Genomic DNA, 16,309 nt, shown 5'->3' on the forward strand with positions numbered 1-16,309 from the left:
ACTGTCATTATAATTAGACTATGCATATTTATCTTATATATAAGTCTGCGATACATGATGCAATTGGATATTCTGTTGGATATAATTGCGTGTTAAAATAGTAATAATTATTAGAAATTAATTATGTGTTTTGTGTGATTTGAGCAATTTACTAAAACGCAAACAATCCATAGCAAGGGATTTAAAACATATATATATGCATAATGCTCTGCAGGCGAAAAGTCCTATACTGATTAAAATTCAATCGAAATGTACCAGATAAATATGCATTTACATACATACATATATTCACATATTACATATCAATGTAAATTTTCTGATCCTCTCCCATTATATGTAATAAGAATCAATATGTTTGCATATATATCTGTTATTAATATCTTATATCAGTTATATAGCAGTTTTTATATTGCAGGGGTGCGTTTCAAAACTTGATTCTATCAATTTCGAATATCCTTTATCTTTATTCAACATTTGATGACCAACAAGAATAAAATAATACTCGAGTTGACAGAATTGAATTTTAGAACGCAACTCTTGAAAGATTACAGTTGTTATATGTGTGATATGTAGTTTGATTTAAGTATGTTTCATTATATTTTTAAATAAATGTTATGAGTTAATATATGTATGTATAATATTGTTCTTCTAAAGTGCTCTCAAAGTTATGTAACACTTACATCTTGTTTACATAACCACACAATACAACATTGTTCTTTATATGTGCTCTCTAAGTTATATAACGATTGATTTGTTGGGTTATAACATTTAATAACATTAGATATTTGAATTAATTTTACACAAAATTAAACGAAATATATCATATGACTCAATATACATCCCACTTATGTGTTCTGCAATGCTTGGCGTATCCTGCAAAAGCCACTTATCTTTCATCATAGTCCCTTTTGAAAGAAGACTTCAAAAATATTTCATTAATATTCGAACACAAGTATATAATATTTCTCATAATGCTGCACCTTTTATTTTTTCTTATATATGGTTTTCAAACATGAGAACCTGAACTCCACCACGTCCGTCTGATCTCACGTACTGTTTGCGAATGAATGAAAAGCACCAAAACAACGAAAAGATATTTTTTGCTGAGCCAAACGCAATGACACTACTGTGGTTCCTTTTTCTCTTTTCGATAATACAAAAAGATCTTTTAATCATTTTTATCGAAAAGACAACCAGAAAAAGAAGATATAAAATACCTTTTTTAAGTTGTCTTTTCAAACAAAACTAAAGGGCATCTTATATAATCATCTTTTCGTCTTGTTGAAAAGACAACCTAAAAATAATCATATTTTCGTCGTTTAGACATCTTTTCGTTATCCTTTAGTATTTTGTGCGTAAATTTTATGGGTAAAGTTATAAGTTCGCTTCTTAAAAGAGTGTTATCTTTATGATATCTTTTAAAATGACAATAAATGAATTTCTCATAAAGATATCATAATTATATTTAGTTTTTGAAGTGTATCAAATAATAGCAGCACATTCGCATTTGCATGGTTCAAAAATTATATAACATAATATCTTTTATGAGAGAAATTAATATCATTAAGCATGATATATCGTTTTAAAGAAAAATTTCAAAAAATCTCTGAAATGAGATGTTTTAAAAAGTTCTCCTAGTAGATACAAAAGTTCTCATAATAGATAGAAATTCTCTAGTAGATACTTCTGATAAATGATTATTATGAGATATCATTTGAACATTATAAAGATAAATATTCTCCTAAAAAAGTTCTCATAAAGTTCTCATTATGACAAGCATATATTTATACTATCTGGGGCAGTACTGAATGATAACTTGGATACTGATAGATGGTACTGATCTCTCATTTTAGCCAGTCATTTGTCAGTGATGACCTTGTCAGTGATGATACTGGTTGACAGAATCTTGGCCGTCATTTATCAGTGTTAGTGTTGACTAAGCATTAATTTCATTGTAACTTTTGACGACCTTATATAGGTCGTTACGTATTATAGATTTCTCTAATATCTTCGTATGCAGAGAAAGGACAATTACTTTTTAAAAATAACAAATTATAGTTACTGAAGAAAAAATAACAAGTTATCGTTAATAAACAAAAATTATTAATTACCGATTTTTAAAAGTAACTTTTTACAGTTACCGTTATGTGAAAAAATTTTAACTTTTCGTTACTTTTCCGTTACTTCTTTAAAATCGATCTAAAAAATGTACTTCTGCAATATTTTTAATGTTAACAAAAACAATAACATTACCTTTATGTATTTTTTAATTTTTCTTTAAGAACATAATTTCATAATTCTGAAATTATTCCGTTTTGGAATACTTTTCGGTAAAATTTCAACATTTTAGAAAAATTTTAGTAAAAAGTTCAGAAAAATTTCAACAAAATTTCAAGGAAATTTTAGAGTAATTTTAGTTCAGTTTCAAGTTTCAATTTTTCAGTATGTCAGCTGAAAAATTCACTTCAATGAAAATTCAGCAATTTGCAGCAATTTCGCTGAAATGTTCCAAAACGTGGAATAATTTCAGCGAATTTTTTTCACCAGTTTTAATATCGATTATGAGCTATTTAAAAAAGTTCTCATGGCAAGAATACTCATTCCCTTCAAGAAGTGATTAAATTATTTGATTTAATTATTTGATATGTATTATGTATTGAGAGTAGACTTGAATCCGGATGGCACAAAGAGCAGCATATAACTTTCTATGCCACGATCACCAACACAAATTCACATTGATGCATTCCTTTTAGAAAACGATGCAATTAATAATGACAAAGTTTAATGAGTAACAAAGATAGACTATATATCTCCTGAAAGAAAAGTAGCCGATATAACGTTCAAATAAAGAGGCTTAAAATATTAAAATTCAATATGTACAAAGAATAATGATATTTGTAGATTCAAAAAAATTTTTGGTTCTTAATTCCTTTCGACTCTGTGTACATCAAATTAGAAGATATTATTCATTAAAATTAATTTTAATCGACATTATCTGAGATCTAATGTACATTATAGGTGGGAAAAATACTTAAAATTTTGAAAAAATTAATTGTTTAATATGAATTTATATTTATTAAAGTGCGCATGAATTAAATTTAAACAAATATTTTTTTAACATGGTTTCAATAAGCGAGTCTGAAGGGACTCTAAAAAAACAGGAGGTAGGAAATGGTTAAGAATTTCATGTATTTCATCTTAATTACATGCGATTTAGCTCAGAACGGAGGATTTATCAGGAGCGAGAGGGAGATCCACGGGAAATCGTGGATCACGCGAGTTTGGCGACAGAAGGGAAACAAATGGGAACAACGGTGGTCAAGTCGCGGCCGCGGATATTTTTCAGCTGCCTCATGGCCGGGTGCGCGATTTGTTGACCAAATGCTGGGACTTACGGACGCCAATGTTGCTGATATAGCGGGGTATTGTTAACCCGGCACAATGACCATGTTTAGTAACATCGACCGGCCGGTCGTGTTCGATTGTTCATACCACTCTCTCCCCCTCCCGCCGTGGCTGCGGTCGCTATTGTCGACAAGTTGGTCCGTTAAGAACGACGATTGACTTTTTAAATCGATATCCATTACAGATATATTCTAATTGGCCTCTCTGTAATACATAATAATGTATGATTAGACGTCCTGCTTTCGAAGCGATTGTTTCATCATTCCGAGAAAAACATAATAAAATATAAAAAAATAATTGTATTATTTTTAATCCTCAATTACAGCCAGTGACGGATTAAGTATTTTGTCGCTCCTAGGCACCAACATATAGTCGTTCCGAGATGCCTTCATTAACTTATAAATTTGAAAGGGAAAAGATATTAAAAATGATTTATATCCCAACATTAGCTAGTAAAAATATTCAATAATTCTTGAAATGAGTAATATAAATATAATAAACATTATAAGATTTTCAAGCACGACCGTATCAAAAGACACTGTCGGCGCTAAACTGTATATGTGAATACATCAAATACGATAAAGAAAGCTATGATCAATCAAAATTAGATGTTTCAAATAATATATATATATTCTTTTATATATTCTTTTATTAAATCAATTTATTCCAGATATGATTGCACGCCGAACTTTCGGACTTTCAATACAATCATTCTGAAACGCTAATAATCCCCCGTTAATAATAATAAATTAGATTAGAAAGAAACAAAGAAAAAAATAAGAAATTGCAAAATTTATTCGCAATAAGTTTCTTATTTTCTTTCTTTCTTTCTAATCTAATTAGTTAAAATTAATCGAAAGTTATTGGCGCGTAATCATATCTGGAATAAATCGAATTTAATAAAAAAAACATACAGTGCCCAAAAGTTCCAGGCCTGCTAAATATCTCGGAAAGTATGCATTTTTGAAAAAAATGTTTTAGACAAAAATTATAGGGTTTAAAAAGATCTATTTAATGATCTTATCAGTTTGATTTTGGGTTGCATCACCAAGATCAGATCAAGATTACATTGATTTTTTTTAATAGAATACCCTACTTTTGTTTCCAAAATCTAATAGCAGATGTCGAGAGTTTTCCAAAACGCTATAAAAAAATAGTTTTTTGTTAAACACTTTTTAAGTTATGATGCTTGAAAGTTACGGTACCATCGGTTAGTATTATCCAAGGTATCTGACCGACGGCTAAAACCCCAGGTAGCAAGGTCTATTTAATGTCATTTAATTAATCATTCTTATGACGAATGTGACTTTTAAAACGACTTTCAAACATCGTAAAAATAACGTGGGTTTGCCACAAGTACATAATATCATAAGTCGATGTAAAAAATACATCTTTTTTTTCGTGTTATGGACAGTAACAAGATGTCATCATTAATTAGTTATTCTTATGATGAATCTATACCGCTCCTGAGAAAATTACAAAAATGAACAAATTTGCTAGATGTTGAAGTTATAAATATTCTAGTAAAGTCAATTACTTTTGTAATTTCTATCTCATTTTAAGAATAAATCATAATAAGTTCTTTGACGTCTAAATATCGTAAAAATGAAATGACGTGAATTCTTATATTTCTTATCACACAACGTCATAAAGTGACATTAAAAATACATCATTATTTTTGTATTATTAATTGATCACTAATAATGTTACTAATATGTCGACAATTGGCCATTTATTCGATGTTATTAAATATTGTATAAAGACGTCATAAACAAATGAATCATTAATTGATCAAAAAGATGACATCATTATTATATTTTAAATAGGACACATGGTGTCAATAATTTAAAATGATTATCGACATTAAAATAACGACTTGCTACTTAGGATCTCTTGAAAAAGCCTTACAAGAAACATGCATCCATTATCTATATTTATTGAGAAATAAAAAGTTAATCAAAATTTAATCCCGGTTGACGTGAGATACTTTTTGCAATAAATTCTTTGCGATGTTTTATTTCAAATACTTATATTAGTATTATTATTAAATTGACGATCAATGTATTTATATTGTGTGTAAATGTGTTGTGTAAATTAATGCTATTTCTAGCTTCAGTTTATGATTGCATTTCAAGTCCGATAACTGAATCGACGCGGAGTTTATAAAACTGAAAAAATATATTTGCAAATTGACATATAAACATTATCCGCTTTAAAACAGAAATCTTTCTCTTATTTGATCAAAATTTGTTCCAATGTGTTATTTTTGTGCAAATATGAGTTCTTTATAAATTCTAATTTCGTAACTTTTCCGTATTACGAGAGGAATCTAAAACCGCTTTATATGGAAGTCTGTGTTAGAGTGTTCTAACTCTTTCGAAAGATCCAGTTACACTTTCACGAAGAGTTGCTTTTCAACAGCAACAAAATCTCAAATGTGTTTGCATCGATCTCTCGGCGCTCTCAAGCAAGTAGTTATCAAAAGGCGATAAATCGTAGCAACTAAAGAGCCTTTATCCTTCGATTCGCTTATATACGTTGGAGAATAGCCGGGAGAAATGCGAGAAGGAGTCCTTGTTTTGATTGGGTAATGTCAAAGCAAACTAACCCTCTCGACCCGAACTGATTTCTTTCTCTCCTTATTTTTCTCTTTCTTTCTACCTTAGTCCCGTATTTGGGCTCATCCCCCCACATCGGTTTTACTGCCATTTTATAGTCGTTTGTCGCGGCGAGGCGAGACAGGGGCGATTACTACGCGGTCACGTTCCTTGCGGGGACGTTATAGCGGGACGTATAGCCGTGACTGGAAGCTCCTCGTCTCGCATACGGAACGTTCACGTTATGGCAGTTATTCTTCTTCGCATAAGGTCTGTTCTTTTCAGCTAAAGCTCTTTCACGTTCATCTTTCTTCCTTTTCTCTCCACAGTGGAGAGAAAAGGAGAAAAGATGAATGTGCAAATCCAACTGAAAAGAACAAGACTTTAATAGAACCAACAAAATATCTAGACAAGGAGATTCAGATAGCACAGAGAAAAATAATTCAGTCGTATATCATAATTTTGAATTTATTTTCAGATTAAAAAATTCTTTCTCTGAAAAGTTTTAAAAAGAATTCTTTTTGCATCTGAAAATGAATTCAGAATTGATGATATGATTAAATTCTCCTTGACTTTTTGTACTATCTGGAAAAACTTTGGAGCGAATTGGAAGCAAGGAAAATTAGGAAAAGCCATAAATGCAAAAATTTGGAGGAAAACGACTTAGAATACGAGCAAATGCAAACTAGATGATGTTTTTCTAACAGAGTATATATGTTAATTTAAAATGTATTATTTTGCGCATTTAGATGAGATTTTTATAGTTTGATAATTTTTAAATTTTATTTATACACTGCTGGTCGAAATTTTGAAAATATTAATTGAAAATATCTATTGTATAATGTAATAAAATCAAACTTATCCATCATATATTTAATATATTTTTTATTACTTTACACATTATTCACTCATTATTTTATAATGAAATGAAAAACAATATAAAATGTTTTTATAAAACTTTTAGTTTTATAAAAATATTTTTACAAGGTTCTTTATAAAAAAATAACTAAAGAATATCAGATATTTTTTTCATCAAAATATCACGACTTTACTAAATTTTACGCTTTTACTACACATATATATATATATGTATATATTTGTTTGTTGACAAAGCGCACTTCTCAAATTTTGATGTTTTTTTCATCACGTAACATTGCAGTTTTCATATATAATAAGAGATCCAACCCAAAGAACACACAAAAGTTAACAAAAAAATTAAGATGACTTTGTTTTGATTCTTAACGTCAATAAATAGTCAAAGTTTAATTGTAATCAAAAATCATTATTTTAACTTTCATAACATCAAAATAAAGTCATTTTAACTTTCTCTTAACTTAATTGGTATATTTTTTGGGAGACACAGTCTCAAGAGAAAAGATTGTCGGAAAGTTTTGTTTATGATCTTTTAATTTCATACATTTGTTTGTACGATAGATCGAATGATTGGTTGAAACGAGAGCAAAGATTCTATGAATTCTTCGAATATAGGTCTCCCAAATAGCGCAGAACATACACTGAGAAAAATATCTGGTTGAATTAATTGAAATTCTGATTGAAAATAGACGAATCAGAATTCTCTGGTTAAAATCTATTAGAAATTCCAATTGAGCAGGGTTGGTTAAAACGTTAGTTAAAACATTAAAAGTTAAAAAAAAAAGTTAAAAAGTTAATAACTTTTAACTTAACTTAGTTAATTTTAAATGCATTAAATTTTAACTTAACTAAGTTACTTTTAAACGTTAACTTTTTAACTTTTAAGATAAAAAATTTTTTTATCTCTTTTAAATATCATAGAAAAATAATAAGATATAATAAAATTAAGGGCGTATATTCGTAATCCGTTCATATTTTAAGATCATTTTAAGTAATTTCTTAAGATGCTCTAATATAGATTGGTTTATGTGGTTATGCCTTATACCATAAGTCTTAGTCCGGATCTACAATAGGTGTTTTAAGTCTTAAGTCATAAGAAATTGATCAATTACAGTCAAATATTCTTCTCGCATTCGATTGTAATTGGTCAATTTCTTATGGCTTAAGACTTATTAAAAAGTAATCATTGATCTTGTATCTTTTCTATGCTGATTGTTTTTTTAATGTTATATAACTTATAGTTATATACGTTATGTGTTATATACTTATATCGCATATGAATACAAAAATTAAAAATTTAATTTACTTAATAATCTATATTGTAGTTATTTATCTCATTTTAAGAAAAATTAGGACATTATGATCTAAAAAATAATTTTTTTTTTAACTTAAGTTAATTCAATATTGACTTAACTTACTAAGTTAATTTTTATTCCTTCAACTTTTAACTTAACTTTATTAATTTTGTAAAGCCATTAACTTTAACCTTATTCAGTTAAAAAAAATATTAATTTATCCAACCTTGCAATTGAGATAACCGGAATTCTGATTGATATAATTAGATTAATTCTTTTGGTTAGTCTAATTTTCAAGACAATTTTCTCAGTGTAGGTAGGACTATCATAGATAGGACATTGTCGTCTCGGTGAGGGGACCTCATAAATTATTTGGAGCTAGATTGTGGCTCCCGTCTCGAGCGACGGCTTCATATTTTAGCGTTGCCACGAGGCGTAAATGTTTACATTAAAGGCGACCCGCCGTCGCACAATATTGCCTTATCCTTTACTCCGCCGCGATGGGCGTTGCTTGCACGCGCGAGCTCTTCGCCGCAGTCTCCACCGCTCGTAAAAATCTTTGCCTTCTCCCTTGTCCCTTCCCTCCCACGTCGAGCGATAGATTGGGCCAAACGAATAACATAAGGCTCCCTTCACGAATAAGTCAATCGGGACAGGACCGCTGTCGAACAGAAGCACGTTCGTTGATTCGATCCAAGTCTAAAGCGAGACTGATTCAGCGGAACTCATTTCTAAGACGCATTTCTAAGACTAACGGGTCTGTTAATTCCTTATATCCAATTAATTTAATTTAATTTAGTAATTAACTTATCAAATAATTCTTATATATTATTCTATTAACTTTTATAAAATTGTTTATTTCTTGCTATTTAACATACATACGAAGAAAAAGATTAGGTATGACAAATTATATAATAGATAAAAATTTTGCTGCAATTTTGAAATTTTTGAGTTAATTTTTTCAACTAAACAATCAGAATTCTGTCAGAGTTGTATCTGTAATGTTCAGATTTTTTTTCTAACAAATTAATTATTTATTTCTATTTTTTGTTTCTGCACTAGAACTCTCTATCTCACCTTCGACAAATATCAAATATACATTATATCTATCTTTCTTATTTTAAATTCCAAAATAAGTGAACCGTTTACTCTCAAAAGTCGCTTAGAAAGTGTACTAACCGTGATCAATCAACATTCTAATGACTGAAAATGATTTAATTCGATTCCTCATATTATTCTGCGGAAAAACATCTATATACACTGTATTTTTTATATGGTCATAGTTATAAACAATTTTTTGTTTAAAAAAATCTAAACTTCGAATAAAAATTTCGAAATAATTCTGTAAGCTTAATTGGACATTTCAAAATGAACATGTTTTGTCTCAAAGTTTTTTTGACTTTTTTGTTTAAATTAATATTTTTTGAGATAAAAAATGTCTAAACTTGAAAAATGACTACCTTCATGATTTTTTTCTCAGAAACTAATCATCCAATTAGTATGAAAAAAACAAAAATATTCGACTAGTTTTAAAATATAATAAGAATTTTATTTTATTTTAATCTGTACTATTAATTATATATGATAGTGAAAACTTCAGCATTTTATAAAGTTCTCACTATCAATAACCAGTACAGATCAAAATAAAATAAAATTTTTGCTATAGTTTAAGACTGACCGAATATTTTCATTTTTTATTCATACTAATTAGACTAGTTTCTGAGAAAAAACATCATGAAAGTAGTCATTTTTCAAGTTTAGACATATTTTATCAAAAAATATTGATTTAAACAAAAAAATCTCAGAAACAAAAAATGTCTATTTTCCAATTAGGCTTATAAAATTTTTTATTCACGAAATTTTTATTCGCAATTTAAATTTTTTGAACAAAAAATTGTTTGTAACTATCATTCAATGATCACATAAAAAAATTAAGTATGTATAGATGTTTTTCGACAGAATAATATGAGGAATCGAATTATATTTTTTTCAGCTATTAGAATATTGATTGGTCGCTTAATGAACTGAAAATAGAGGTAAACCGATCGCCTAAAAGTGTACACTAATTCAACCACAGAAAATAAACCTACATTGCATGAAGAAAGCATGAAGATAAATTTGAGACGAACTGCGGGCCTTCTCTGATGAAAATTTTTCTTATAATTTTTATACGAATTAGAACATTTTTCAGAAATGCTCAGAAATATTCGAAAAATCTTCTCTCAGAATTTTTCATTAAGTAAATTTTGAAATATTCTGAAATTTCTTATCCCACAAATTTAAAAAAAATTTTTTAGATTTTATAATTATATTTTTTCAGAAACTATATTTAAACTATAAAAAGTCTTAGAAATCTTATGATCTTTTATAATTATGAAAAATTCTGAGAAAAGATGTAGATTTTCTGAGAAATGTTCCAATTCGTATAAAAAACGTGAAAAAATTATAAAATTATATAGAAAGTCTAAAAAATTATATAGAAATTTTGAAAAATTATATGAAAAATTTTGAAAAAAATTATCATTAGAGTTATTCTTAAAAAATATTGCATACGAAAATACTAAAAAAGAATTATCAAATATGTAATGTATATTATTAAGAATTAAGAAAGTTACTTATAATTTTTATTGTAGAAATTTTGAGTACAATAAGTTTGCGTATTTTATTTTTTACACTGATATTTTATAGTTTGATCAAATTTTGTATTACTTTTTATACTTATTTTCTTTAACAAACACATACAAGATAACTTAAAAAGTAATTTATGAGTAACTTTCCAACTTTGCATATACTACAGTATTTTTATACGGCTCCATATTTTTTTAAGAATACAATCTCTGGACTGCTGAACTATGGTGGACAAGCAGTGCAACATCAGTCAGTTCAGCAGTCAATTAATCATCTAGTGCCATCTAATTATTTAAATTCAAAGCACGCCAAGCGCATTTAATGATAGAGTGACATCTTTCGGCCGTCACAAGTACTTGATGATCTTCTACCATCACATGCATCCTAACCTGTTATCAGCTTATAACTTGAATAATCAGCTTTTTTATAACTTGAATCTCATCTCAATAGCTTTGAGAAGAATTAATTATCAAGAAACTATTAAAAAGAGAAATTCGCGCTGTGTTAACAGCGTTTAAATGAACGCGTGCAGACATGTTAACGACAAAGGTTTTTTTCAGAAAAACAAAGGGAGGGAATATATTTAAGGTATGTAGAGGTGTTAATTTATCCTTTTGAAAACTTTTTAAGAAATTTTTTGAGTATATTTTAATTCTAAATATAATTAAATTTGCTCAGAATAAACTCATATATATCATATTTTATTCAAAAACTTAATGAAAATGGTAATTTTTCATTTGTATCAGACTGTCAGAGAACACTATCTCAGAGATGATATTTACTGTGGCTCTAAAACATGTATGAAGTGCAAAGCGAGGCCTCGGGATATGATATTGGATATGGAAGACGCTGGTGCTAAGTCTTCCTTAATTCCAAGTCCATATTTTCTTGTACTTGATACAAATATAATTCTGGATCAAGTAAGTAGTTATATCAAATACATTATAATATGGCATATCATTTTATATGAATTTTCTATTAGAGTGTCTGATTGTTTGATTTCTAATTATAGATAGACATATTGGAGGAAAATATTATTACCAATGTGATCATCTTGCAAACAGTATTGGAAGAGATTCGGCATAAAAGTGCGACTGTATATAAAAAATTAAAGCATATTATAGGGAATGCAACAAGAAAATTTTTTTTATTCATCAATGAACATCATCGGTATATATATATATATATATAATAATTTACATAGAGGAGAAAGATTATGTATTTGATATGTATTTGATTTATATTTTGCTCTTGAAATTTTGTTTACAATATATTTTTGATATATTAAATTTGGATATATAAATCTAAATATATTTAAGTAGATATATTTAGATTTTATATTGTATTGTATAATAATTATTTTATAAAATGTTACATACTTTCAGGGAAACTTATATTGAAAGAGAACCGGGTGAAAAGACAAACGATCGTAATGATAGAGCAATACGAGTTGCAGTTAAATGGTACAATACCCATTTGAATTCTGATAATAACAACATAAATATTGTTTTGTTAACAGACGATGTAGAAAATAAAACACGTGCAGCTGAAGAGGGACTATTTGTTGTATCGAGTAAGATATATAATATTTGATTTTATTCTATTAAATTATATTATTTTGATACAAATGTGATATTTAGAATAATGCATCTTTTTCACAGTGGAAGATTATATTGCGTCGTTGGAAAATGCAAGTTTTCTGCTGGATAAATTATCTAAACGTTCTTACTCTTCGGATATTCAAGGCCCAGAATTATTTCCCTGCCATCTATCACCCACGGAAGTGCACAATGGCATATCGTCTGGAAAATTGTTGCAAGGAACATTTTTGGCATCAAGAGAAAATTTTCTTGAAGGAAATGTAAATGTCGAAGGCAGAGAAAAACCTGTAAGATACATAATTATGAATATTTAAATACATCAATCAATAAAAGCATCAATATTGTCAACCTTAAAAAGAGAATTATTGAATGCCTATTTAGAAAGTGATAATGAAATAATCAAACCGCTCAAGACACACATCATAATTCTTTTTAAATCTTTTAAAAACGCCATTTTGAGTATCACATAAATATAAAACTAAAACTTCAAAATTATATTTTTGTTATATTAAGACTTTCGAAACTTTCTCATATATTAAACATTATAATCAATTTTTCATTAAATTTGACAATGTATATGTAACAATTGTTTACAAGTATCATTCTTTCTATTGTTTTATTTTTATTGTCTTAGATATTTGTGCAAGGACGAGCTCATCTGAACAGAGCAGTTGATGGTGATATAGTCGCAGTTGAAATGCTGCCAGATGATAAGTGGTCATCACCTAGTGAAATTGTTTTGGAAGATGAAGAAAATACAGATGCTGGCAACAATGCAGAAGATGAAGAGAAAGCACTCCGCAAACAGAGTTCATCAAAAATCCAAGAAAAAATACCAACAGGCAAAATTGTCGGTATTATCAGGAGAAAATGGAGACAATATTGTGGAATACTGCAACCAAGTGCAATTAAAACGGTAAAAATCTTTTATGTTATGACATTATAATAATCTTTTTATCTATTCTGTATTATTTTTATCTGTTGTCATAGAATGTAAGGCATTTGTTTGTACCGGCTGAGAGAAAAATTCCAAAAATAAGAATTGAAACTAGACAGGCCGAGATACTGAGTAAGCAGAGAATTATTGTCGCATTAGATTCATGGCCACGAAATTCGAGATACCCGCTTGGTCACTTTGTACGAGCACTTGGTAATATAGGGGATAAAGAGACGGAGAATGAAGTATTACTTTTAGAACACGATGTTCCACACAGCCGTTTCTCTGATGCTGTTCTTAGCTTTCTTCCAAAACTGCCATGGATCATTACGGAAGCGGTACGTATATTAAACTAGTTAATAACTAATGTTATTGATTATTAATTACATAAAAGATAATTCATAATACGAGTATAAATAATTAGATAAATGTAACTCAGTAATATATAATTTTTATAGGATGTTGCGCAAAGGGAAGATCTTCGATATTTAGACATCTGTTCTGTGGATCCACCAGGCTGTACTGACATTGACGATGCGTTACATTGTAGAAGTTTATCAAACGGAAATTTCGATGTTGGTGTGCATATCGCAGATGTATCTCACTTTATAAGGCCTGGGACTGCACTGGACAAAGAAGCAGCGTTACGGGCTACTACTGTATACCTCGTTGATAAACGAATCGACATGGTTCCAGGTGAGATAGCAGCACTTTATTTTAAAGATAGTCATAAATTATATAACATTTTTTTATTTTAGAATTACTTAGCTCGAATCTCTGTTCTTTGCGGGGTAAGGAAGAACGATTTGCATTTTCCTGTATATGGGAAATTGATTCTGACGCAAATATAATTAATACGAGATTCTGCAAATCTATAATTTGTTCGCGTCAAGCAATGACATATGAAGAAGCTCAATTGAAAATTGATGATGCTACTCAGCAAGATGCTATCGCAAAGTCATTAAGAGGATTAAATCAGTTGGCAAAGAAATTAAAAAAGAAACGTCTAGAAAATGGGTATGATTGTTCATAATTCAGATATAATATCTATATTAAATTATTCCAAGTTATATCGGTTTATTTTTCACAATAACTAAATTTTTTATGTTAAATTTAATAAAATAATTTATTTGCAGTGCTTTAACTTTAGCATCACCGGAGATACGTTTCCAAGTAGATAGCGAAACGCATGATCCCATTGATGTAGAAGCAAAAAAATTGCGAGACACTAATTCTATGGTAGAGGAATTTATGCTACTTGCAAACATTAGTGTTGCTGAAAAAATATTAGCAGAATTTCCAGAATGCGCTATGTTGAGGAGACACCCTGAACCACCACAAAGTAATTTTGAACCGTTGATTAAAGCTGCTAAAAATCAGGTATTACTATTTAATATAGAACTTTATATAATTCTAAATTTAGTTAGATAATTATATATTAATATTTAAAAATTTTAAAACTGTAGAAAGTAATGATTTCTTTCGATTTTTATTTTGAAGATTAAATCTAATATATTATCACACAGTGTTATCAATTATGTTATGTATTTATTTAAGTGTTATAAAAGATATACATATATATTTTTTAAATTAATTTTAAAGGGTTTTATTATTAATACAAGTACCGGTAAGGAATTTTCTCGATCATTAGAAGAAACGCAAAAGGAATCAAATCCCTATTTCAACACAATGTTAAAAATATTAGCTACGCGATGTATGTTGCAAGCGGTATATTTTATCAGTGGAATGCATCAACCGGAAGAATTTAAGCATTATGGATTGGCGTGTCCAATTTACACGCATTTTACATCTCCTATTCGAAGGCAAGTAATTTGAAAACCATTAAGGGACATAATTATTAAATTTACGGTTTTTTAAATGTATCTTACAGATATGCAGATATAATTGTGCATCGACTGTTAGCTGTATGTATAGGTGCTGATGCAACTTATCCAGAATTATTGGATAAGAAGAAGAATCACTTGTTATGCCATAATCTGAATTATCGGAATCGAATGGCGCAATATGCTGGCCGAGCATCAGTTGCACTTCACACACACGTTAGTTCGATTTATTATAAAGTTTCTTTTTGACAGTTTTTTTATCCTTAGATATGAAATATTTATTTTTAACAAAATTAACAAAATTTTCTGTTTCATAGATATTCTTCCGTAATAAGATTCAGGATGAGGAAGGATATATTCTTTTTGTACGCAAAAATGCTTTGCAAGTGCTTATACCGAAGTATGGTTTAGAAGGCACTTTGTATCTAAATAATTCTGCTTCATCGTCTGTTACGTTCGTATATAATTCAGAGGATCAATCCCAAACTTGCGGGGATGTTGTATTTCGAGCATTTGATCCTGTTGTTATACAAATGAGTTTGGACAGTTCTAATGTACAACATGAAAAATTATTTTTTAAACTTGTAAAACCAGAGGTAAGGAGAAAGAGGCATGTGTGCGAGAACAAACAAGAATTCATACATTTTTAACGGATCTAATAATTTTTTATGTGATTACAGATTCCAAATTTTAGTGTTCCTCCATTAAATACAAGTGACACCGAAGAAAATTCTATTAAGAAAACGTTGAAACGAAATTTAGAAATTAAGGAAGAGTCATTTAATGTTCGTAATAAGAAAGCCGGAAAGAAAAAGAAGAAAAAGAATTGAGAAGAGTATATTTTTCAAATGTAAAATGTAATGCGAATTATATAATAATATACGCATTGATTTTTATAAAAATTTTGTATTCTTTTGCTACTTTTTAACATTATTCATAACTTATAAAAAGTCTTTATAACAAGACAAAAAATTCTCATAAGCCCTTCTTAGACAATATTCCCACAGGAAACTTATATTACATAGTTATACAGACATAAAAAAAAAAATGCCTGATAATTTCTCTCATTGAATTATTACTAATTTATATTTCCTTTCTCTCATTCAATTAAATACTTAAAAGGAGGATA

At 28.8% G+C, this 16,309-nt stretch overlaps 1 protein-coding gene across 1 annotated transcript; it reads left to right on the forward strand.

The window, feature by feature from the left end:
• The first annotated feature begins 11,332 nt into the window (after positions 1-11,332).
• On the forward strand, positions 11,333-16,075 carry LOC105622126 (exosome complex exonuclease RRP44). Its single transcript, XM_012203559.1, has 14 exons — positions 11,333-11,386; positions 11,545-11,718; positions 11,811-11,968; positions 12,184-12,371; positions 12,460-12,686; positions 13,034-13,315; positions 13,390-13,674; positions 13,795-14,032; positions 14,095-14,353; positions 14,473-14,716; positions 14,939-15,159; positions 15,228-15,396; positions 15,498-15,776; positions 15,861-16,075. Exons 1-14 carry the CDS (start codon positions 11,333-11,335, stop codon positions 16,008-16,010), a joined length of 2,928 nt encoding a protein of 975 aa, XP_012058949.1. The 3' UTR covers positions 16,011-16,075.
• Positions 16,076-16,309: the final 234 nt, after the last annotated feature.

Source organism: Atta cephalotes, assembly GCF_000143395.1.
Source record: "Atta cephalotes unplaced genomic scaffold scaffold00040, whole genome shotgun sequence".
NCBI classification, from domain to species: Eukaryota; Metazoa; Arthropoda; class Insecta; order Hymenoptera; family Formicidae; genus Atta; species Atta cephalotes.

Excerpts from the sequence above, each read along its gene's own strand:
- LOC105622126 (XM_012203559.1), top strand. The coding sequence starts at position 11,333 with ATGTTAACGACAAAGGTTTTTTTCAGAAAAACAAAGGGAGGGAATATA. Across the intron at positions 13,675-13,794 it reads CATGGATCATTACGGAAGCG|GATGTTGCGCAAAGGGAAGA; the intron begins GTACGTATATTA and ends TAATTTTTATAG. Across the intron at positions 15,160-15,227 it reads TTTACATCTCCTATTCGAAG|ATATGCAGATATAATTGTGC; the intron begins GCAAGTAATTTG and ends TGTATCTTACAG.